Source organism: Bubalus kerabau, chromosome 7 (assembly GCF_029407905.1).
Source record: "Bubalus kerabau isolate K-KA32 ecotype Philippines breed swamp buffalo chromosome 7, PCC_UOA_SB_1v2, whole genome shotgun sequence".
NCBI classification, from domain to species: Eukaryota; Metazoa; Chordata; class Mammalia; order Artiodactyla; family Bovidae; genus Bubalus; species Bubalus kerabau.
Window position 1 is genome coordinate 16,975,460 of NC_073630.1, and position 23,038 is coordinate 16,998,497.

Sequence of the window (23,038 nt, forward strand, 5' to 3'; positions counted from 1 at the left end):
TTTTATCCCCCCTTTTCCTTCCAGAAGTAGCCAGTATCCTGGAGTTGGTATTTATATTTACTATGTGTGATTTTATAATTTTCACACACATGTGTGTCTGTGGCCATCTCAACACACAGAATTATTTTGTGGATTTGAAGTTCCTTTCTCTGACCCCACCCCCTTGTGCCGCATCCATCTTTTCTTGCCAAACTCTTCTCTTGGCCCTCCCATCCTCCACGGAAAAGGAAAGCAGGGGGTGGTGAGGCCACCTGCCCTCGTCTGCTTCCTTCTCTCTCCTGGGGCCTTTCCTTCAGGTACTCATACCTGTCCTTAAAGATGTGCATCTCGTCCTAACACTGGGCCTGGGGAAGAACCCCTCTGACTGTACTTCCTGTCCCTTCTGCTTTCTTTGCTCTTGCTGCCCCAGTGCTAAATTGCTTTAATGTGATCTTGAAGATGAATACAAGTTCCATTTTTCTCTCCCCTTATTTGGAAACAGCTAAGATGATGTGACTGAATACCTGGGAGAGAAATGCAGTTTAATTACTTTCAAGTAGGAAAACCCTCCTGAGGGAAAAGGGACAGAGCTGGGTGTCTTGGAGAAACTAATACTTTATAATGTTGGATGGAAATTACTTATAATAAGTATGTTTGTTCTTTAACATATAGCTCTGAAGGCTTTTGCCATTGGGTTGATAGTCCTGTACAAAATTAATTTGCTGAACAAAATGCAGTTTATCTTTCTACATGGCTTCAATGTTTCGTTTTATGGCCTATGTATAATAGAGATTTTTGAGTTTTTCTTTAAATCATACATAGCGAAGTTTACTATTAAAAAACCTTTTCCTTTCATTTAAAGTGTATTCCCTACTACCATATGCAAGACATGCGGTGAATGGAGACGGAGTGGGGACCTGCTCTTCAGGGACAAACCCAATGATTATGATGTCATTCAGGGCTCAGAGGAGTTTACAGTCTTTGGTTGGAAGATGAATATTCATTGAGATGCCACAAAGGAGAATATTTATTCAGGTTCTTCTAGGGCAAGATATTTATTCAGCTCTCCCAGGGGACATAGTTATTCCAGCGCTGGTGGGGGGTCACTTAGGATGGAGAGCGCAGGGTGGGGGAGGGGCAGTAGCGGCTGGGGCACTGTGTAAGTAAGGAGCTGGTTTTGGAGCATCTGATGGGCAAGCAAAGTCCTCGACCGAGTGTTTTTTCCATGTTTGAGGGAATGAGAGTCTAGAGAACTATAAATAGTCTGGCCATCACAAATCCTAAATCTGTTATCCTCCAGTACCAATTAGCTTTTAGTTTTCCCATAGATGTCTCCATGCCACACATTCTGTTAGCCCTTCTTGACCTCCCAAATCCAACTAAAAGATTAAGGACTAAGTATAAGAGTGGAAAAGAATTGTCTAAAATCGTTACCAACTGAGGTTAGAGTATGCCTTTGGCCTAAATGTGCTCCTGTGGGGCCCATGTTCTTGGTTTTCTTTCCCAGAACATGTTCTGGCAGATGATTTAAGCCGCTCACCATCTCCTTTCTGTCTGCAAACCCTCTCGTTTCTCTGCACAGAACCCGGAATCCTCTGTCCAGCCCAGCACTGGCTTCCCCCAGTGGTTCAAAGTCATAAACTATCACACACACAGGTTACACAGTAATGAAAAGCCCGCTGTGTGTTCACATGAGAGGTGTCAGTGGGTAGAAGAGGAGGGGAGAAATTGCTTTATAATTGAAGGGGGAGCCTCTGTGGCATCTTTGACATCTGTTTTTTCCCACATTATCATTCAGCCTCTTCTCTTTTGTGTTCCTTACTATGTACTATTTAGGTACACAGGTGACATTTTTCTATTATGTCCTGCTGATAAATACTGTGATTCATAGTTTATACTCTTTCTAGCCTTAGAAAAAAGCCTAGAGCACTGAGACCTACATTTGCTGATGGAAAGGAGTATGAACTCTTTTTTTTTTTTTTATTTAAAAAAATTTCATTTAACTGTTATTTTAGGAAAATGGGCTCCTTCAGAGTTGTTGCTTTTAAAAGATCTCGAGGGGCCTAATGAGAATCCTAGTGACACGTCTGGTGAAATAGCTTTAGCTGAAGAATTTTAGATGGAAGCGAATTTTAAATGGTAGTAAGAATGAAGCTTTAGGTTTATAAGTTTTAGTAAATGTTAACAGTTTTGTGATCTACAGAGGTATAACTGCCACCCTTCAGATTTTCCCAATGACACTATGTTTTATGTTTTTGAAGATAGAGATTGAGGCAGTAAGATCCGACCCCATGTTGTTTTTTTTCTTCCCCCAAAGCCACTGTGTGGTTGTTGTTGCTCAGTCGCTCAGTCCTGTCCACCTCTTTGTAGCCTCATGGACTGAAGCACACGAGGATCCCCTCCACTATCTCCCAGAGTTTGCTCAGACTCATGTCTACTGAGTCGGTGATGCCATCCAACCATCTCAGCCTCTGCTACCACTTTCTCCTTTTGCCTTCGATCTTTCCCAGCTTCAGGGTCTTTTCCATTAAGTCTTCCCTTTGCATCAGGTGGCCAGAGTATTGGAGCTTCAGCATCAGTCCTTCCAATGAATATTCAGGGTTGATTTCCTTTAGGCTTGACTGATTTGATCTCCTTGCAGTCCAAGGGACTCTCTCAAGAGTCTTCTTCCGTACCACAATTTGAAAGCATCAGTTTTTTGGTGCTTAGCCTTCTTTATGGCCTACCTCTCACATCTATCCATGACTACTCGAAAAACCATAGCTTTGACTTTACAGACCTTTGTTGGCAAAATGATGTCTCTGCTTTTTAATATGCTGTCTAGGTTTATCATAGCCTTTCTTCCAAGGAGCAAGCATCTTTTAATTTCATGGCTGCAGTCACCCTATGCAGTGATTTTGGAGCCCAGGAAAATAAAATCTGTCACTGCTTCCATTGTTCCTCTTCTGTTTGCCTTAAAATGATGGGACTGGATGCTATGATCTTAGTTTTTTGAATGTTGGGTTTCAAGCCAGCTTTTTCACTCTCCTCTCTCACCCTCATCAAGAGGCTCTTTATTTCCTTTTCACTTTCTGCCATTAGAATGGTATCATCTGCATATCTCAGGTTGCTGATATTTCTCCCAGCAATCTTGATTCCAGCTTGTGCTTTGCTAAATTTGCTGTTGTCTGTGATGCAGTATGATGAACAGTGTGGTATTTGATATATGCAGCTGTTTTCTGCATTAAGGAAAAAGAACAACATATCAGTGGTTGAGAGTGAGTGGAGTCTGATGAAAAGAAAAAGAAAAACTGTTGGGAATCAAGAGAAAGGAAGGTTTATCACAGATTTTCTAGAGACTTCAGTTTAATCATGAGGTTTGTTTTGTTTTGTTTTGTTTTTGTTAATCTTTTCTATTTTGCAGTCGATTCATCCATCAAAATAGGGGTTCATTGCTCCATATTTCCACTAGTTTCTTTTGAGCTGTGGGACTTGTTGAACGCGTGATGCGTGCTTAGCATTGTGCGGGCAGTGATGTTACATGTCTCCTCTCATTAACTGTCAGCTTCTCACGCAATCATAGTTTGGCAGCTTTGCAAAGTGGGTTCACAGCTCCTGCTCCGGCTCACTGCACTGAGACCATGGTTCCCACATGCCAGCCTGCAGATGACTGTCCTTCCATCAGGAATTTTCTCCCTGTCTATGCAGAATAATAATAATTAATAGATCATGTTGTGAAATCGTCTGCAAGCTAAAGATAATACATTCAGCTTTTTCCTTTTTATTAAAAAATACATGTTATTTAGTTTATGAAATAATAGTGCTAGTAGAAATCCTTTTTATAGGTCTCTGCTTATCAAAGTAAAACCTTTGCAAATCTTCGTTGATCCTCTCCTCCTGTCCCTTCTTACTTGTTTGTAGCTGCAAAAGCCTCCCAACACTTGGCTTAAGAAATACTGTCTCAAATAAACCAAATTCACATGTGCATCTGCCAGTTTTAAGGGCTAATATATGAAGGGATGGACGGGGATTTTGACATTGCATAGGTATTTATTCATAGCAATAATGTAGAGTTTACACTGATCTTGCGGCAGTGCTATCTTACATGCTGTAGCTTCATTCTGCTTGTCATCTTCATTGGGTTTTGACCTGTGATTATCGAACTTTCGGCAAGAAATTTTTTAGGGAAATGTTACGCCTTGAAAGGATATCCTTTCTCACCTTTCACTAAAGCACGGAATTAGGAATCCCCCGACCTGTCATTCATTGGTCCTCTTCAAAGCTGATAGCGCTTTGCCTGCCTTTCTCCTTAGTGACACGAATGAAGTTGACATACCACCCAACACTCGAGTTGGCACCAAGCGCTACATGCCTCCGGAAGTGCTGGACGAGAGCTTGAACAGAAACCACTTTCAGTCTTACATCATGGCCGACATGTACAGCTTTGGGCTCATCCTTTGGGAGGTCGCTAGGAGATGTGTATCAGGAGGTAAGTGACAGTGATACTGCTGGAGCTGCTGCAAATCCTTTCTCTCTGGTCAGAAATGAGAGTTATTGCATTGTTGACTAAATCAGATTTGATTTGATTTTCTCCTGTATTTCTGTTGATGCAATCACAGTCCTCCCAAACCATGGGATTTAACATCTTAGAACAGTCTTTGCCACCTTCCTTCCACCTGCTACTACTGCGGAGTCTCTTTCAGGCACACTGCCAGCTTCCTCTGGCCTTTTCAGAGCTCACCCCCTTCTACCATGTATATTGTCTCCTTTCTCTCCTGAGCTTTTCCTCCAGCAGGTACTCCATCAAGTCAAACCCCCTTTCCTACTCCTTCCAGCTTCTGGCCTCACCCTGAACATCAGTGGCCCCTTCCCTGTGGCTTCCTCTGTACAGATGAAGGGAGACACATCAATGTGGGGGGACACCCATTGTTTAAGCCCCTAATTCTTGAATTTCTATGATACGTCCTCATAAACGAGCTTGAAAGCATCAGTTTGTATCAAAAGGAAATTAAAGCATAAGAGTGTCATTATTGTTCATGATAACTTTTCTGTAAACATAAGGATTCCTTAGTAAAACTAAGAAAAGATTTTTTTAAATATTCAGAGGTAATACTTTTGTAGTGTTTTGTTTACTGCGGCATAATTTGCTCTTCGGCAGATTTGAACATCTTTTAGGTGAGGAGCTGAGTTGCAGGCTCTTCCGTATCAAGTGCCCTGTTTATGCCTCTACTTTTGGTTGTGCTGGTTCAGAAAGTAACATTGCTGCCTTTCCTCAGGATGGCTGGTTCCTCACTTTCTCAAAAATTTGAGCTTATCCAGGGATCTGATAGTGCAGCAGGTGCTTAACTAGTACAGGGATTTTTTTCTTGGACCTGCCATTTATTTGTGAACCTTTGATGCGTTACTAAATTTTTCTTTGTTTCTGTTTCCTTATTGTCAGAAGGACGTGAATGATTGTATCTACCTCAGATGGTTTTTGTGAGGTTTCAATGATTGTAAAAAAAGAATTGAAACTGCCTGGCATATAAAGAGCACTCAGTACACGTTAGCTATTATTTTTACTTTTCATTTTGGTTGGTAGAGACTTAACTTACGTTTAGAGTCATATTTAAATATGAAGGAGAAACAGTAGATCAACAGGTATTCATACTTTCATAGAAAGATCATCTTCAATGATGCCTTTTAATCACTCTGGGAACTCGGTGCCTCGTGTAAGCAGTTAAAAATAGAAAACTTTCCCTCTGAAATAAGAGACGTCTTTAGGCCAAAAGGAAAGCGAATGCAGGACAAGTTTCCTAAACAGATATTTTATAAATCTCCTTTTGTAATTATGATTTCATGCTTTATTAAGAGTAAACGAGTCTGTTTTTGAATAATATGCGTACACTTATTTTTTTATTAAGATAGGTTTACAGAAGTTAAAGGAGTAGTAGAGTGTAGATTACTTTTCTTTTTTTTTTTTTTTAATTTTATTTTATTTTTAAACTTTACATAACTGTATTAGATTTGCCAAATATCAAAATGAATCCGCCACAGGTATACATGTGTTCCCCATCCTGAACCCTCCTCCCTCCTCCCTCCCCATTCCATCCCTCTGGGTCATCCCAGTGCACCAGCCCCAAGCATCCAGTATCGTGCATCGAACCTGGACTGGCGACTCATTTCATACATGATATTTTACATGTTTCAATGCCATTCTCCCCAATCTTCCCACCCTCTCCCTCTCCCACAGAGTCCATAAGACTGTTCTATACATCAGCGTCTCTTTTGCTTTCTCGTACACAGGGTTATTGTTACCATCTTTCTAAATTCCATATATATGCGTTAGTATACTGTATTGGTGTTTTTCTTTCTGGCTTACTTCACTCTGTATAATAGGCTCCAGTTTCATCCACCTCATTAGAACTGATTCAAATGTATTCTTTTTAATGGCTGAATAATACTCCATTGTGTATATGTACCATAGCTTTCTTATCCATTCATCTGCTGATGGACATCTAGGTTGCTTCCATGTCCTGGCTATTATAAACAGTGCTGCGATGAACATTGGGGTACACGTGTCTCTTTCCCTTCTGGTTTCCTCAGTGTGTATGCCCAGCAGTGGGATTGCTGGATCATAAGGCAGTTCTATTTCCAGTTTTTGAAGGAATCTCCACACTGTTTTCCATAGTGGCTGTACTAGTTTGCATTCCCACCAACAGTGTAAGAGGGTTCCCTTTTCTCCACACCCTCTCCAGCATTTATTACTTGTAGACTTTTGGATCGCAGCCATTCTGACTGGTGTGAAATGGTACCTCATAGTAGTTTTGATTTACATTTCTCTGATAATGAGTGATGTGGAGCATCTTTTCATGTGTTTGTTAGCCATCTGGATGTCTTCTTTGGAGAAATGTCTATTTAGTTCTTTGGCCCATTTTTTGATTGGGTCATTTATTTTTCTGGAGTTGAGCTGTAGGAGTTGCTTGTATATTCTCGAGATTAGTTGTTTGTCAGTTGCTTCATTTGCTATTATCTTCTCCCATTCTGAAGGCTGTCTTTTCACCTTGCTAATAGTTTCCTTTGATGTGCAGAAGCTTTTAAGGTTAATTAGGTCCCATTTGTTTATTTTTGCTTTTATTTCCAATATTCTGGGAGGTGGGTCATAGAGGATCCTGCTGTGATGTATGTCAGAGAGTGTTTTGCCTATGTTCTCCTCTAGGAGTTTTAGAGTTTCTGGTCTTACGTTTAGATCTTTAATCCATTTTGAGTTTATTTTTGTGTATGGTGTTAGAAAGTGTTCTAGTTTCATTCTTTTACAAGTGGTTGACCAGAGTTCCCAGCACCACTTGTTAAAGAGATTGTCTTTAATCCATTGTATATTCTTGCCTCCTTTGTCGAAGATAAGGTGTCCATATGTGCGTGGATTTATCTCTGGGCTTTCTATTTTGTTCCATTGATCTATATTTCTGTCTTTGTGCCAGTACCATACTGTCTTGATAACTGTGGCTTTGTAGTAGAGCCTGAAGTCAGGTAGGTTGATTCCTCCAGTTCCATTCTTCTTTCTCAAGATCGCTTTGGCTATTCGAGGTTTTTTGTTTTTCCATACAAATTGTGAAATTATTTGTTCTAGCTCTGTGAAGAATGCTGTTGGTAGCTTGATAGGGATTGCATTGAATCTATAGATTGCTTTGGGTAGTATACTCATTTTCACTACATTGATTCTTCCAATCCATGAACATGGTATATTTCTCCATCTGTTAGTGTCCTCTTTGATTTCTTTCACCAGTGTTTTATAGTTTTCTATATATAGGTCTTTAGATTCTTTAGGTAGATATATTCCTAAGTATTTTATTCTTTCCGTTGCAATGGTGAATGGAATTGTTTCCTTAATTTCTCTTTCTGTTTTCTCATTATTAGTGTATAGGAATGCAAGGGATTTCTGTGTGTTGATTTTATATCCTGCAACTTTACTATAGTCATTGATTAGTTCTAGTAATTTTCTGGTGGAGTCTTTAGGGTTTTCTATGTAGAGGATCATGTCATCTGCAAACAGTGAGAGCTTTACTTCTTCTTTTCCAATTTGGATTCCTTTTATTTCTTTTTCTGCTCTGATTGCTGTGGCCAAAACTTCCAAAACTATGTTGAATAGTAATGGTGAAAGTGGGCACCCTTGTCTTGTTCCTGACTTTAGAGGAAATGCTTTCAGTTTTTCACCATTGAGGATAATGTTTGCTGTGGGTTTGTCATATATAGCTTTGATTATGTTGAGGTATGTTCCTTCTATTCCTGCTTTCTGGAGCGTTTTTATCATAAATGGATGTTGAATTTTGTCAAAGGCTTTCTCTGCATCTATTGAGATAATCATATGGTTTTTATTTTTCAATTTGTTAATGTGGTGTATTACATTGATTGATTTGCGGATATTGAAGAATCCTTGCATCCCTGGGATAAAGCCCACTTGGTCATGGTGTATGATCTTTTTAATGTGTTGTTGGATTCTGATTGCTAGAATTTTGTTAAGGATTTTTGCATCTATGTTCATCAGTGATATTGGCCTGTAGTTTTCTTTTTTTGTGGGATCTTTGTCAGGTTTTGGTATTAGGGTGATGGTAGCCTCATAGAATGAGTTTGGAAGTTTACCATCCTCTGCAATTTTCTGGAAGAGTTTGAGCAGGATAGGTGTTAGGTCTTCTCTAAATTTTTGGTAGAATTCAGCTGTGAAGCCGTCTGGACCTGGGCTTTTGTTTGCTGGAAGATTTTTGATTACAGTTTCAATTTCCGTGCTTGTGATAGGTCTGTTAAGATTTTCTATTTCTTCCTGATCGAGTTTTGGAAAGTTGTACTTTTCTAAGAATTTGTCCATTTCTTCCTCGTTGTCCATTTTATTGGCATATAATTGTTGATAGTAGTCTCTTATGATCCTTTGTATTTCTGTGTTGTCTGTTGTGATCTCTCCATTTTCATTTCTAATTTTATTGATTTGATTTTTCTCCCTTTGTTTCTTGATGAGTCTGGCTAATGGTTTGTCAATTTTATTTATCCTTTCAAAGAACCAGCTTTTGGTTTTGTTGATTTTTGCTATGGTCTCTTTTGTTTCTTTTGCATTTATTTCTGCTCTAATTTTTAAGATTTCTTTCCTTCTACTAACCCTGGGGTTCTTCATTTCTTCCTTTTCTAGTTGCTTTAGGTGTAGAGTTAGGTTATTTATTTGACTTTTTTCTTGTTTCTTGAGGTGTGCCTGTATTGCTATGAACTTTCCCCTTAGGACTGCTTTTACCGTGTCCCACAGGTTTTGGGTTGTTGTGTTTTCATTTTCATTCGTTTCTATGCAAATTTTGATTTCTTTTTTGATTTCTTCTGTGATTTGTTGGTTATTCAGCAGTGTGTTGTTCAGCCTCCATATGTTGGATTTTTTAATAGTTTTTCTCCTGTAATTGAGATCTAATCTTACTGCATTGTGGTCAGAAAAGATGCTTGGAATGATTTCTATTTTTTTGAATTTACCAAGGCTAGCTTTATGGCCCAGGATGTGATCTATCCTGGAGAAGGTTCCATGTGCACTTGAGAAGAAGGTGAAATTCATTGTTTTGGGATGAAATGTCCTATAGATATCAATTAGGTCTAACTGGTCTATTGTATCGTTTAAAGTTTGTGTTTCCTTGTTAATTTTCTGTTTAGTTGATCTATCCATAGGTGTGAGTGGGGTATTAAAGTCTCCCACTATTATTGTGTTATTGTTAATTTCTCCTTTCATACTTGTTAGCATTTGTCTTACATACTGCGGTGCTCCCGTGTTGGGTACATATATATTTATAATTGTTATATCTTCTTCTTGGATTGATCCTTTGATCATTATGTAGTGACCATCTTTGTCTCTTTTCACAGTCTTTGTTTTAAAGTCTATTTTATCTGATATGAGTATTGCTAATCCTGCTTTCTTTTGGTCCCTATTCGCATGGAAAATCTTTTTCCAGCCCTTCACTTTCAGTCTGTATGTGTCCCCTGTTTTGAGGTGGGTCTCTTGTAGACAACATATGCAGGGGTCTTGTTTTTGTATCCATTCAGCCAGTCTTTGTCTTTTGGTTGGGGCATTCAACCCATTTACGTTTAAGGTAATTACTGATAAGTGTGACCCCGTTGCCATTTACTTTATTGTTTTGGGTTCGAATTTATACACCATTTTTGTGTTTCCTGTCTAGAGAATATCCTTTAGTATTTGTTGGAGAGCTGGTTTGGTGGTGCAGAATTCTCTCAGCTTTTGCTTGTCTGAAAAGCTTTTGATTTCTCCTTCATACTTGAATGAGATCCTTGCTGGGTACAATAATCTGGGCTGTAGGTTATTTTCTTTCATCATTTTAAGTATGTCTTGCCATTCCCTCCTGGCTTGAAGAGTTTCTATTGAAAGATCAGCTGTTATCCTTATGGGAATTCCCTTGTGTGTTATTTGTTGTTTTTCCCTTGCTGCTTTTAATATTTGTTCTTTGTGTTTGATCTTTGTTAATTTGATTACTATGTGTCTTGGGGTGTTTCGCCTTGGGTTTATCCTGTTTGGGACTCTCTGGGTTTCTTGGACTTGGGTGATTATTTCCTTCCCCATTTTAGGGAAGTTTTCAACTATTATCTCCTCAAGTATTTTCTCATGGTCTTTCTTTTTGTCTTCTTCTTCTGGGATCCCTATGATTCGAATGTTGTAGCGTTTAATATTGTCCTGGAGGTCTCTGAGATTGTCCTCATTTCTTTTAATTCGTTTTTCTTTTATCCTCTCTGATTCATTTATTTCTACCATTCTATCTTCTAATTCACTAATCCTATCTTCTGCCTCTGTTATTCTACTATTTGTTGCCTCCAGAGTGTTTTTAATTTCACTTATTGCATTATTCATTATATATTGACTGTTTTTTATTTCTTCTAAGTCCTTGTTAAACCTTTCTTGCATCTTCTCAATCCTTGCCTCCAGGCTATTTATCTGTGATTCCATTTTAATTTCAAGATTTTGGATCAATTTCACTATCATTATTTGGAATTCTTTATCAGGCAGATTCCCTATCTCTTCCTCTTTTGTTTGGTTTGGTGGGCATTTATCCTGTTCCTTTATCTGCTGGCTATTCCTCTGTCTCTTCATCTTGTTTAAATTGCTGAGTTTGGGGTGTCCTTTCTGTATTCTGGCAGTTTGTGGAGTTCTCTTTATTGTGGCGTTTCCTTGCTGTGTGTGGGTTTGTACAGGTGGCTTGTCAAGGTTTCCTGGTTAGGGAAGCTTGTGTCGATGTTCTGGTGGATGGAGCTGTATTTCTTCTCTCTGAAGTGTAATGAAATGTCCAGTAATGAGTTATGAGATGTCTATGGTTTTGGGGTGACTTTGGGCAGCCTGTATCTTGAAGCTCAGGGCTGTGTTCCTTGTTGCTGGAGAATTTGCTTGTTATGTCTTTCCCTGGAACTTGTTGGCCCTTGTGTGGTGCTTGGTTTCAGTGTCGATATGGAGGCGTTTGATGAGCTCCTGTCAATTAATGTTCCTTGGAGTCAGGAGTTCCCTGGAGTCAGGGTTTGGACTTAAGCCTCCTACTTCCAGTTATCGGTCTTAATTTTACAGTAGTTTCAAAACTTCTCCTTCTGTACAGCACCACTGATAAAACATCTACGTTAAAGATGAAAAGTTTCTCTACTGTGAGGGTCACTCAGAGAGGTGCACAGCGTTACATGGAGAAGAGAAGAGGGAGGAGGGAGTTAGAGGTGACCCAAATGAGATGAGGTGGAATCAATAGTGGAGAGAGTGGGCTAGCCAGTAGTCACTTCCTTGTGTGCACTCCACAACTGGACCGCTCAGAGATGTTCACGGAGTTATACAGGGAAGAGAAGAAGGAGGCAGGAGACAGAGGTGGCCAGAAGGATAAAAGGGGGAAATGAAAAGGAGGGAGACAGATCCAGCCAGTAATCAGTTCCTTAAGTGTTCTCCACCGTCTGGAACACACAGAAATTCACAGAGTTGGGTAGAGTAGAGAGGGGTTAGGGAGGAGATACAGGTGACCTGGTGGAGAAAATGGAGAGTCCAAAGGGAGAGAGAGCAGTCCAGCCAGTAATCTCGTACACTAGTGAAAAATGGGTCCTGAAGATTGGGTTCTTAAAGGTACAAAATTGGTAACAAATACATAAAAACAAAAATTAGAAATCTAGAGTAGAGTTTGGAATTTCAAAAATGCGATGTTAATGAAAAGAAGAAGGAAAAGAAAGAGAGAAAAAACGAATAAAGAAAAACAAACAAGGTCGTGAAAGTAATAAAGAAACTACAGGTACAAAATTGATAACTAATACCAAAAAGCAAAAATTAAAAATCTAGAGTAGAGTTTGGAATTTCAAAAATACAATGTTAAAAAAAAAAAAAAAAAAAAGAAGAAGAAAAATAAAGAGAGAAAACAAACAAACCAACAAAAACAATGTCGCAAAAATTATAAAGAAAATACAGGTACAAAATTGATATCAAATACCAAAAAGCATAAATTAAAAATCTTGAGTAGAGTTTGGAATTGCAGATATACGATGTTATATAAAAGAAGAAAAGAAAGAAACAGAGGGATAAAAAAGTCACAGAAATTATGAAAAAAACTATAGGTACAAAATTGATAACATATATCAAAAGGCTAAAATTAAAAATCTAGAGTAGAATTTGGAATTTCAAAAATACAATGTTAAAGAAAAGAAGAAAAAGAAAAAAGAAAAAAAAAAAACCACGGTCAAAAAATTATAAAATATATATATGAAGTTTGCTGAAGAAGAAAAAAAAAATAGGGTCTTTTTTTTTTTTTTGCAAAGTAATAGTTATAAAAGTGAAAATTAAAGGACAATAGAGGACTTAAAAAAAATTTTTAAAAAAAAGGGAAAGAAAGATTGATCGTAAAAATAGTAAAAATATATCTAGGTCTTTCTCTGGTTTTGGTGTGAGTATTGTGGGTTCAGTTCATTTTTGGCAGTTCCTTAGTCCGACTTATATTTCTCAAGATCTATAGGCCCCTTCCTATGTAATCCGTAGTAACCACAGGGTTTTAATCTATGGCCTGTAGCTTCCAAGGCGTTTCCCTCTGTTATAGCTTCTTCTGTTTGCTGGTCTCTTCAGTGTCTGGTTCCCGCCCTGACACAAAGGGGATGGTTGAGGACACTATTTTTTTTTTTTTTTTTTTTAATTTAGGCTCACTTGTTCAGCCGCGCTGTGGGGAGGGAGGGAGGGATGCTGCAAACAGATAACACTGGCGTGCGCTCGCAGTGCCTCAGCCACACTGGGTCTGCCCCCGCTCACGGCGCGTGTAGCCTCCCTGCCCACACTGCTTGGGCTCTAGGTTGTTCCGCCGGGAACAATCAGAGGCCGGCCCTGGGCTGAGCTCCCAGGTTCAAGCCGCTCAGGTTCAGGCACTTGGGTAGTCCTCAGAGGCGCAGACTCGGTTGGGCCTGCGTTTTGTGTTCTTCCCAGATCCGAGCAGCTCAGGTGATGAGGTGTTTGGCGGGCGCCAATGCTGCGACTTATCGCCTCCCCGCCACTCGGTTATCTGGGTGTAAAACCGGCGCACCTTCTCAGGCAGATGTTGACCGTCCAGACCCCCAAGAAGTTTTAGTTAGCAAAGAAGCCTGCTTACAGTTTTATAGATAGTGTCTCTCTGGGGCTGCGATTGCCCCCTTCCGGCTCTGGCTGCCTGTCACCGGAGGGGGAAGGTCTGCAGCCGGCTATCTCTGTTCAGTCCTTTGTTCTGTGCGCGGGCCTGGCGGTGTCTTAGGTTAGGGCTGGCTTTTCGCGTGGTAGATATCCCACAGTCTGGTTTGCTAGCCGAAATTATTTCGCTCAGATAGCGCTCAGGACATTCGGCCCGATTCTTACTCTAAGGGACACAGCCCGCGCCGCACTTCCCTGCCAAGCCCCCGCTTGCTAATGCCGTGTGCAGGCGTCTGCACTGCTTCTCCGCTGGGGGAGTTACCGTAGGGCTCACAATCCGCGATTTTTAATTGTTTATTTTTTTTCCCCTCCCTTTTATGTTGCCCTCTGTGCTTCCAAAGCTCGGCACAGATTCGGCAGTGAGAGGGTTTCCTGGTGTTTGGAAACTTCTCTCTTTTTAAGACTCCCTTCCCGGGACGGAACTCCGCCCCTCCCTCTTTTGTCTCTTTTTTTGTCTTTTATATTTTTTCCTACCTCCTTTCGAAGAGTTGGGCTGCTTTTCTGGGTGCCTGATGTCCTCTGCCGGCATTCAGAAGTTGTTTTATGGAATTTACTCGACGTTTAAATGTTCTTTTGATGAATTTGTGGGGGAGAAAGTGTTCTCCCCGTCCTACTCCTCCGCCATCTTGGCTCCTCCTCTACTTTTCTAATTATGTTTTCCTGAACATCTAAAAGTGAATAGGGCTACAAGAAGCCTTTATTTGAAAGCTTGTGTGCAGGAATACAGGAGCCAGGATTCTCTACTTAGGAAACAAGCCAACTTTATGTAGACAGCAGAGTATTAGTTGCTTTTCTAGGGCTGTCTTTGCCTGTGGGGGTTAGAGAGGTACTAACATGTTCCCTTATCTCCATATGAGATTGATGTATATTTGTCAGAAAGACCCAGCTCTGTCTAAGACCAACTGTATGGCATCGGGCAAGTTACTTAATCTTTCAAAATCAACTTTACTCATCTGTATAGTGCTATCTTATAAACATAGTTTTGAGAATCTAATAAGATAAATTATAACATATACTATTCATGCCTTGCAGATCATAGACTCTCAGCAGATGAGTTTCTTTGCTCTTCCAGAGGAGACAAGCACAGAGATTCTGTTCTCTAACATTCTCCTTTGTGAGGATATTGGAAATTTGGGGTTTATCTTTCTAGTCTGGATACTTTTGGGTGAAGCAGACATATCCAGGTATAGGCCTTTCAGACTTTGGGAGAAAAGAGAAATTTTTGAAGTTTCAGACACAAAGGCAGCAGTTGTGGAAAATTTTGATAATGTTATTGCATGATAAGGAGAGAGGAGTAAGGTCTAGAGGGCAAAGACAGACTCCTGTGAATTGATAATTTTGTGTGGTTGGCTCTGTGTCTGTGGTGGCCTGTACACCCACCCTACCACCATGCATCTGTCCAGCCAGGTAAGGCACCGGCATTAGGCACCAAGGAAAATCTATGCTGAATGAGATCAATAGCATCCTTGCTTAAGATTTCCAGAACCATCATTTTGAGGATTAGGAAGGGAGGAAGAACGGGAATGAATGAGCGTCTCCTGTCCAGGAGACCTTTGCTTTCATTGTCTTATGTGGAGATGGCACACAGTAGAAGGAACTAGTAATATAGATAGTACATATATTTTTGATCTGTAATCTCAGCAGGGGACAGAATAAATGGTGAGTTGGAGTGATCTGAGAAAACTTTTGAACCTTCTGGTCCTTCATGATTATAAATGGGTTTGAATTTACAAGAAAGGACATAATAAAGTGTTAGTCACTCAGTTGTGTCCAGCTCTACGACCGCCATGGACTATAGCCCACCAGGCTCCTCTGTTCATGGGATTTTCCAGGCCGGAATACTGGAGTGGGCTGCCATGCCCTTCTCCAGGGGATCTTCCCAACCCAGGGATCAAACCCATGTCTCTTATGTCTCCTGCATTGGGAGGCAGATTCTTTACCACTAGCACCACCTGGAATATAGTATTCTAAATTTTCAGTGTGTAAGAATACATTCTGATGATTAAGTAGAAAAAAGTGTACATCTGACATTATGTTATGCAGCCATGAAATTAAAAGACGCTTGCTCCTTGGAAGGAAAGTTATGACCAACCTAGATAGCATATTCAAAAGCAGAGACATTACTTTGCCAACAAAGGTCCGTCTAGTCAAGGCTATGGTTTTTCCTGTGGTCATATATGGATGTGAGAGTTGGACTGTGAAGAAGGCTGAGCGCTGAAGAATTGATGCTTTTGAACTGTGGTGTTGGAGAAGACTCTTGAGAGTCCCTTGGACTGCAAGGAGATCCAACCAGTCCATTCTGAAGGAGATCAGCCCTGGGATTTCTTTGGAGGGAATGATGCTGGAGCTGAAACTCCAGTATTTTGGCCACCTCATGCAAAGAGCTGACTCATTGGAAAAGACTCTGATGCTGGGAGGGATTGGGGGCAGGAGGAGAAGGGGACGCCAGAGGATGAGATGGCTGGATGGCATCACTGACTCGATGGACTTGAGTCTGAGTGAACTTGGGGAGTTTGTGATGGACAGGGAGGCCTGGTGTGCTGCGATTCATGGGGTCACAAAGAGTCGGACACAACTGAGCGACTGAACTGAACTGAACTGAGGATACACTGCCAAATTTATTATGAGATTCATAATCTCATATTGCAGTAATAGAAATAGTTACATATTGTACAGAATGAGTTTGGGGTGTGTCTGCCAAATTTGCACAAGATTTATATAGATTTTTAAAATTTTGGCACAGAGTACAAGAGCATTTATAAAATCAGAAGTAAATCTGAGATGTTTGTTTACTTAGCTTTTAGAAGTTAGGAAAAAAGGCTTGAGGGTGTATAATAATTTTTCCATGTGCTTTTTATTCATTTTTTTGAATATTGTGTCATTTGGGCCTATTTTTTCCAAGGTTGGTGGGTTTTTGTGGCTTTTTTTTTTTTTTTTTTTTTTTGCTGTTTTTCAACCTGAACTTGTCTTTGGTGCTGATAGAAATTTCCTCTGAGAACAGTTTGTTAGACTTTTATTTCCTCTTCACAGAAAATAATCTTATTAAGATCATATTTTCAGGTATAGTGGAAGAATATCAGCTCCCCTATCATGACCTGGTGCCCAGTGACCCCTCTTATGAGGACATGAGAGAGATCGTGTGTATCAAGAAGCTGCGGCCCTCCTTCCCCAACCGGTGGAGCAGCGATGAGGTGAGGTTGGAGGTCACTGCGTGGCCATGACCAGTATCGAAACAGACTTTTCTCCTTTTGCCAAAATTCCAAATATTTATTGCAGGAATTCGTCTTCTCTGTTGGGAAGATAATGGTGCGTCATTGCAGGAATTTATATGGAGATAAGTGCAGTATGTTACATTATCTGTTCCTTTCTCCTGTTTGATTTTGCTGCTTCCAAAATACATTGAATGGGTCAGTATTTAGCCGACATAACTGATAACATGATTTCATTTACTGATGATGTCCTGACACTTGCATAGAGGCTGTTATTTCTCCAAATGTGCGTGTGTAAAATATCATGAATTTTCTCCATGACAGACTCACATACAGTATTCTCTCATTTAATGAGAGAAGAGGTAGGCGTCTGAAGAATTGAGTTTTCTGTACACAGAAGTGGTACAGGGTGACCTAGGTGAGATGCCTGACTGGGCTGTGGGTCTTCCTTAATAAGGATGATGTAATGCTGTGGGAACAAACCCACACTCAGTCGGGTTCTGAGTGCGTCCTGGTGAAACCTACGCAGCAGGTCTGAGAGGAGCTGCCCAGAAGCAGGAAGTGAGCCGGCCAGCCTTGCCTCTCCTGCCCGCTCTGTGCCTTGCTCACCCCTTCTCCATCCGCCCTGTGAAACTCTGGACCCCTCAGACCTGGCGTGTCTGGCAGCACTTGGGGGAGAGCCACATTCAGAGAGGAGCTTGAAGCATCCCTTAAAAAAAAAAAAAAACAAACAGTATCCAAGCCAGTGCAGACAAATGGACAGAACACTGTTTATAAACTAATTCTTCAGTGTTAATTGCATTTAAAAATAACTTTTGGTTCTTTGGTTTTGTGGCCAGTTACTGAAATGCTAAAGAATACATATGTTTCCCAGTGAGCTGTGCAGAAAGCCTTATAAGATGCTGGAGATTATATTATTTTGAAGGTGGTTATGGGCATTGATATTGCTGAGTCCCTTCACTGAGGATTTCTAATGAAGCGAAATGGTGCTTTTCAACAGGAAGGCCAATAACTGACATGCCACAGGAGAACACAGGAGAAGCTTGTAGTGAGGCTGTGCACAGGTCATTAATCTTGTTAAATGGTATAGTGTGATGCTATTATTGTAGCGGACAGCTATGATTGAGGAATAACCATGTTTGTTTGACTAGTATGGAATTAGATAAAAGATTTAAGTTCATCGAGTGTTAGAGACAGTCCGGAAGTGTGCAGCGGAATACAGGCTCCCTGGGTATTTTTGTATTTGTTTAATCTGACTTCAAAGACACTCTTCTACAATCAGCAAAGCCACCTGCTTGCTCCTATCACAAGAAAGACATGAAAATTTGTTTTAGTCCTTTAAGATTTGCATGAGAAAGGAATTTTTATGGAATTTTATGCCTACATGCTTTTAAGACTATCTTTTAAAAGTACATTCAAATTTCAGAAACCCAGAACTAAAAGCCAGTATTGAGTGCCAGCCTTACAGATCATACGTTTCTCTAGTGTAAGTCCAGTTTTCCTTTTCCTTCCTGCAGTGTCTCAGGCAGATGGGGAAACTCATGACGGAATGCTGGGCTCACAATCCTGCCTCAAGACTGACAGCCCTACGGGTTAAGAAGACACTTGCCAAAATGTCAGAGTCCCAGGACATTAAGCTCTGAGGCAAGAATAAGTGTCTCTGGACAAAGCCAGCAGATATTCTTCTGTTTGTGGGCAGAGCAAAAGATGTTCCAGAAGCATCCACAGTACCAGCCTCGCACATCCTCCTGCTCCCCAGAGGGTGTATTCTTACCTCTCAGGGAGCAGCCTGGACAAACAGAAGTTTCCAGAAGCACGGATTCCTCGCATCTGTCTGTAGGAGGGAGAAACTGCCTGGGTAATTTGTTCAAGATATGATGCATGTTGCTTTCTAAGAAAGCCCAGTATTTTGGGATTGCCTTTTTCTTTTTTTCCTCAAAAGACAATTTTGCCAAAATAAAACAAAAATGTAAATGTTTCAAGGTATATACTATTTTAGTTTAAAGAATAACAACTAAAGTTCTTCCCAGAAACTCTGCTGGAAAGTAAATTAAAATATGTGTTTCCATTGGTAAAATGTTGTTGCACTCTACCAACCAAAAGACAATCGTTGAAGCCAGAGAACCGAATGGAACTCATCTTAAAAGCCCTGACGTGCCCCTGCCTCCTCAGACCACTCTGGCCAGCCCTGCACTGGGGCAGCCGCAGCAATGTGAACGCACCTGGGTGCCGGCACCGCCTGTGTGGGACCGCCTCTGGGGACTCCCACCATGACCGTCTGCAGCTTCAGAGGATGTGGGACAAATGAAGGTTTTACGTGACTCTACTAGAAGTAAAGGTTAACACTGTTCTTCAGAACCACTTTGTATTTCTGATTCTGTTAGGGTTTTTCTTTCATTAAACACAAAGCTTTTGTGTGTAGGAAGTTGAACCCCTGCATGCTTTTGATCTCTCAAATGAAAGGATCAATATTAAGTAAAGTGGCTGTCAGTTGTGTCGAAGACAAGGCGCTTTAAAATAGAGATAATTTGCTCCTGTGCTCCAAGAAAATGGTGTCAAAAAGGTAGGCGGTGAGGATGGAGGTGCACATGGCTTGTGTCTTAGGTATGCGGAAGAGACCTCCTCGGGCGCAGGGGGAGAGGTGTGCATGACTTACTGTGTACGAAGAGGGTTTCTTTTAGTTAGTATCTGCCTTTTCTCTGTCTGAGTTTAGAGGAGAGGAAACTTATATCAGGTTAATTGAACTAATTTTAATTAGATAAATATAACCTCCAAATGGAACAGCAGAGGAATGCTAGTGGAGACCACAAGATATTATGGCTGTCGTGACTGAGTCTAGAATAGATACAGATGAAGGATGTAAGTCTTAGGTGATAGCATCGCAGGAGTGCTGACTCAGTTTATTTTTATTTTCATGACGTTCAACTCACTTTTTAATTTATTATTGTTTTCTTCTCCGTGGCACTTGTGCAGAACATCTCTCCACCTATTCAGTTATGTAGGCATAAAAACTTTTGAGCAGCAGGAGTCAAATCATTGACAGGGCCAGTATTCCTTAACAACAGGAGCATAATAAAGGGTACAATTGTACACATCCCTCTGAACCTTATTCATTTACTTCCCGACTGTGGTTTTTTTTGCTTCTTAGAATTCTGTTGTGTTTAGCAAAGAATTGGGAAGCCCCTCCTCTTTGCCCTTAAACCCGCCCCCCCCCCCCCCAAAAAAAAACCCAGCAATTCTATTCTTTCCAGAATACTCCAGGGGGCAGTGTTTTATAACGCATTTTCATTTCCCCACTTGGTGGCTGAAGGATGGAGAGCTTTTGGAAATGTGACAGGTGCACGAAAAATGAGAAAGTATTTTCCTGACTTCTGAAGTGAGCTTGCAGCTGGCGACTGGTTCCTCCAGAAAGCCTCCGAAGGCAGAGGCCGACTGTGAGCTGTGCTTACCGTCTGGGGGAAGCGGTGTTCTGTATTCAGCATTCACTCCCCAGTGCTTCATAACCACAGCTCCTTTGTAACAATAGTTGCTTAATCCTTGAATATGAAAAAAAAAGTTTCTGCTTTTTCAAAGATTAAAAATAGTTGGTTCCAAATATAATTATGATTAGAATGCTGCTTTTACTGATATTAAGATAACCTGAATAATAGTGTAAATGTTCCCTTTTCTTAGGTCAAATATTCTTTGTGATTGCTTAGAAGGGAGTATGTGGCTAAAGCTAAGTGTGATAATCATCTGAGCCTAGGAGAGAAACTTCAGTGCCTCTAATCAGACCATCTGCAAAACAAATAAGTACACATTTATGTCAGTTAAGTGGGGACATGTTTGTGTTTCTTGATTTTCCCTAAATTTAGGTGATGTTTGGGCTTAGTGCTTAGGTAACAATGTGGTTTTGTTTTTCATAAGTTCTTATACATGGATAACTTCAAATCAGAATATACTGTGGAGAGGTGATGATTTGAAGGTAAGCTAGATTTCTAGGGATGTGTTGGTTCCTGTGAAAAATGGAAAGAAATTAAGATAGTGTCCAAATTTCTTTCATATAATTTGTTTGGTTGCTTTGGAAAAATGGATAGCTTACTCTCTAATTCCCAACCTGGTATACTCACTGTGGACATTTAAAAATTATTCCTGGTATGCTTAAAAAGACACGTTACGTTACTATTGTGTTTTAATGATATAAGAATTTATTTATGAATAGATTTTTTTTTCCTGTCTTACCAAAATCCACCTCACTTAGGAAATATTAAATTGTTCTTAAAGAGACTACCTACTCACTTCCAAATAATTAATTTTGATTTTTACATTTCTGGTAGCTCAGAAGTGAATTTTATTTTTTTGTTTTGTCTCTCAATAGAATAGTGGGGACCTGGAAATCATGTAGATGATTGCTTACTTTCAGGACAATTTCAAAGACTAAAATTTTCTTCTAACCTTTTCCCTGCAAAGGAATCCTAAAATATTACTTGTTAGCTAATATAAGTTTTGTATGCTAAGATATTTGGGTTTATAGTTTATGTATGTGTGTGTATATTATATAAATATATGTATATATAAATATTATGTTCAGTTTGGAGTCTGGCACAACTCCATTATGTGGATTAGAGAGTAAGATATTATGGATGATAAAGTACTACGTGAAACATAATATTTATTTATATAAAAGGGTGTAGACTGTTACATCACAGGCAGCAGTGTTATATGAACATTGTGTGTGAGGAGACAGGTCTCTGACCTCCTGAAACGCGCTGCTTGAAAGACACTAGTGACCATTCTTTTTCTTCTCAAAACAAAACTTCTTATAAAATATGCTAAGATTTTATTTACAGGGAATTCTTCGACACGTTTCAATTGCTGCGTAGTCAGGTAGAGCGAGTACTGAATAATGATCGACTTTCATGTTTCTAGAGTCATGCATATTCATTAGAAGTGACAGTGTTTTGTGTTGTTGGTCTGTTCTTCTTTGTTGGTAGGTGGAAAGGCACTGAAAGAAGTACAGTTTTTTAAACTTGAAAAATTCTATAGTTATAGCTCCTTGGAAAACTTAGTCACATATCTGTGGCAAGGAAAGAAGGCATCAGAAGTTAATTTAGCACTTATGATTCCTTTTGTAAAACAAAACAAAAAAAACAATGCCATATTTTTTGGAGAAAAGTTAGACTATATAAGGGATTTTGTTGTCTGTTTCAAAAGAAGACTCATTTGTGTTCTTTTGGGGAACCAGTGCCTTACTGAATTTGTATATACTGTAATTATTCAGAACTAGGGAACAAACAATTGTATTTGTTACAAATTGTATATGGCTTTGTTTTAACATTCCCCCTAATAAAATGGTTTCATTCTCCCCTTGGAAAGAACAAGTCTGTTGTCTTATAGTTGCGCCTGTTCTCTGTCTGTAAAAATGTCACACTGGAACGGGCAGGAGAGGCAGCCGTGGACAGCGATGTGGGTGAGTGTGTGCCGTGGCGGCAGGAGAGCAGGACGAGAGGTCTGATGGCTCCGATTCTGTCTGTAATTAGGAGGCACAACCATCTGTTCAGAGGGAGAGGAAAGGTAGGAACCTTGGTGACGAGGTCACAGGCAGCTGCTTACAGGCAACGCTGAGGGCCCCGTTGAGACGGAGAAGGCTGACTGTGGCTGGTGACCAGGGTGTGGCCGCGGGGCCACCAGACAACCGGCGTGTGAACCTGGGCCCCCTCGTTCTCCCCGCTCTGTCAGGGTAGTCCTGTTTTGACCTCTTGAAGACTCGGCTTCTTCCCCTTGAAGACAAGAATAATACTAATCTCTACTGCATGGAGTGGTTCTGAAGATGAAATAATCCATGCCATGCCCCCTAAGCATTAGGTGAAGCACTCAACTATTACTAAATATTAGCTATTATTACATATTCCCTGTGCTACTCTTCTATGTATTAATAGTTTTATGGCTTTATTTTTTTTTCTATCAGGAACCCAGATGTAGGCCTGGAGACTGAGACAGCTGGTTTCATTTCAGGTGGGAGTTACCAGGCATATGCAGCAAGGGGCCCTGGAAGATAAGATTTATCATCAAGGGGACAGCTGACATGGTTCAGAGGAGGGAGGGGACTAAAGAAGAGGCCGGTGACAGGTCCAGAGAAACTAGGTCAGAGGGCAGGGAACTAGGCTGGGGTCAAGGTGGTGTGTTTGCAGTTATTGAGAAAGAGGCTGTGTTCAGAATC

At 40.3% G+C, this 23,038-nt stretch overlaps 1 protein-coding gene across 50 annotated transcripts in view; it reads left to right on the forward strand.

The window, feature by feature from the left end:
* Positions 1-22,199, forward strand: part of BMPR1B (bone morphogenetic protein receptor type 1B) — a 531,330-nt gene extending 509,131 nt beyond the window's left edge. For all 50 annotated transcript variants that reach the window (XM_055587716.1, XM_055587712.1, XM_055587717.1 and 47 more), the window contains 3 exons: positions 4,272-4,447; positions 16,691-16,821; positions 18,357-22,199. In XM_055587716.1, coding sequence (XP_055443691.1) covers positions 4,272-4,447; positions 16,691-16,821; positions 18,357-18,482 — 433 coding nt within the window. In that variant the 3' untranslated portion in view covers positions 18,483-22,199. The remainder of the gene's footprint in view (positions 1-4,271; positions 4,448-16,690; positions 16,822-18,356) is intronic.
* The last annotated feature ends 839 nt before the right edge of the window (positions 22,200-23,038 follow it).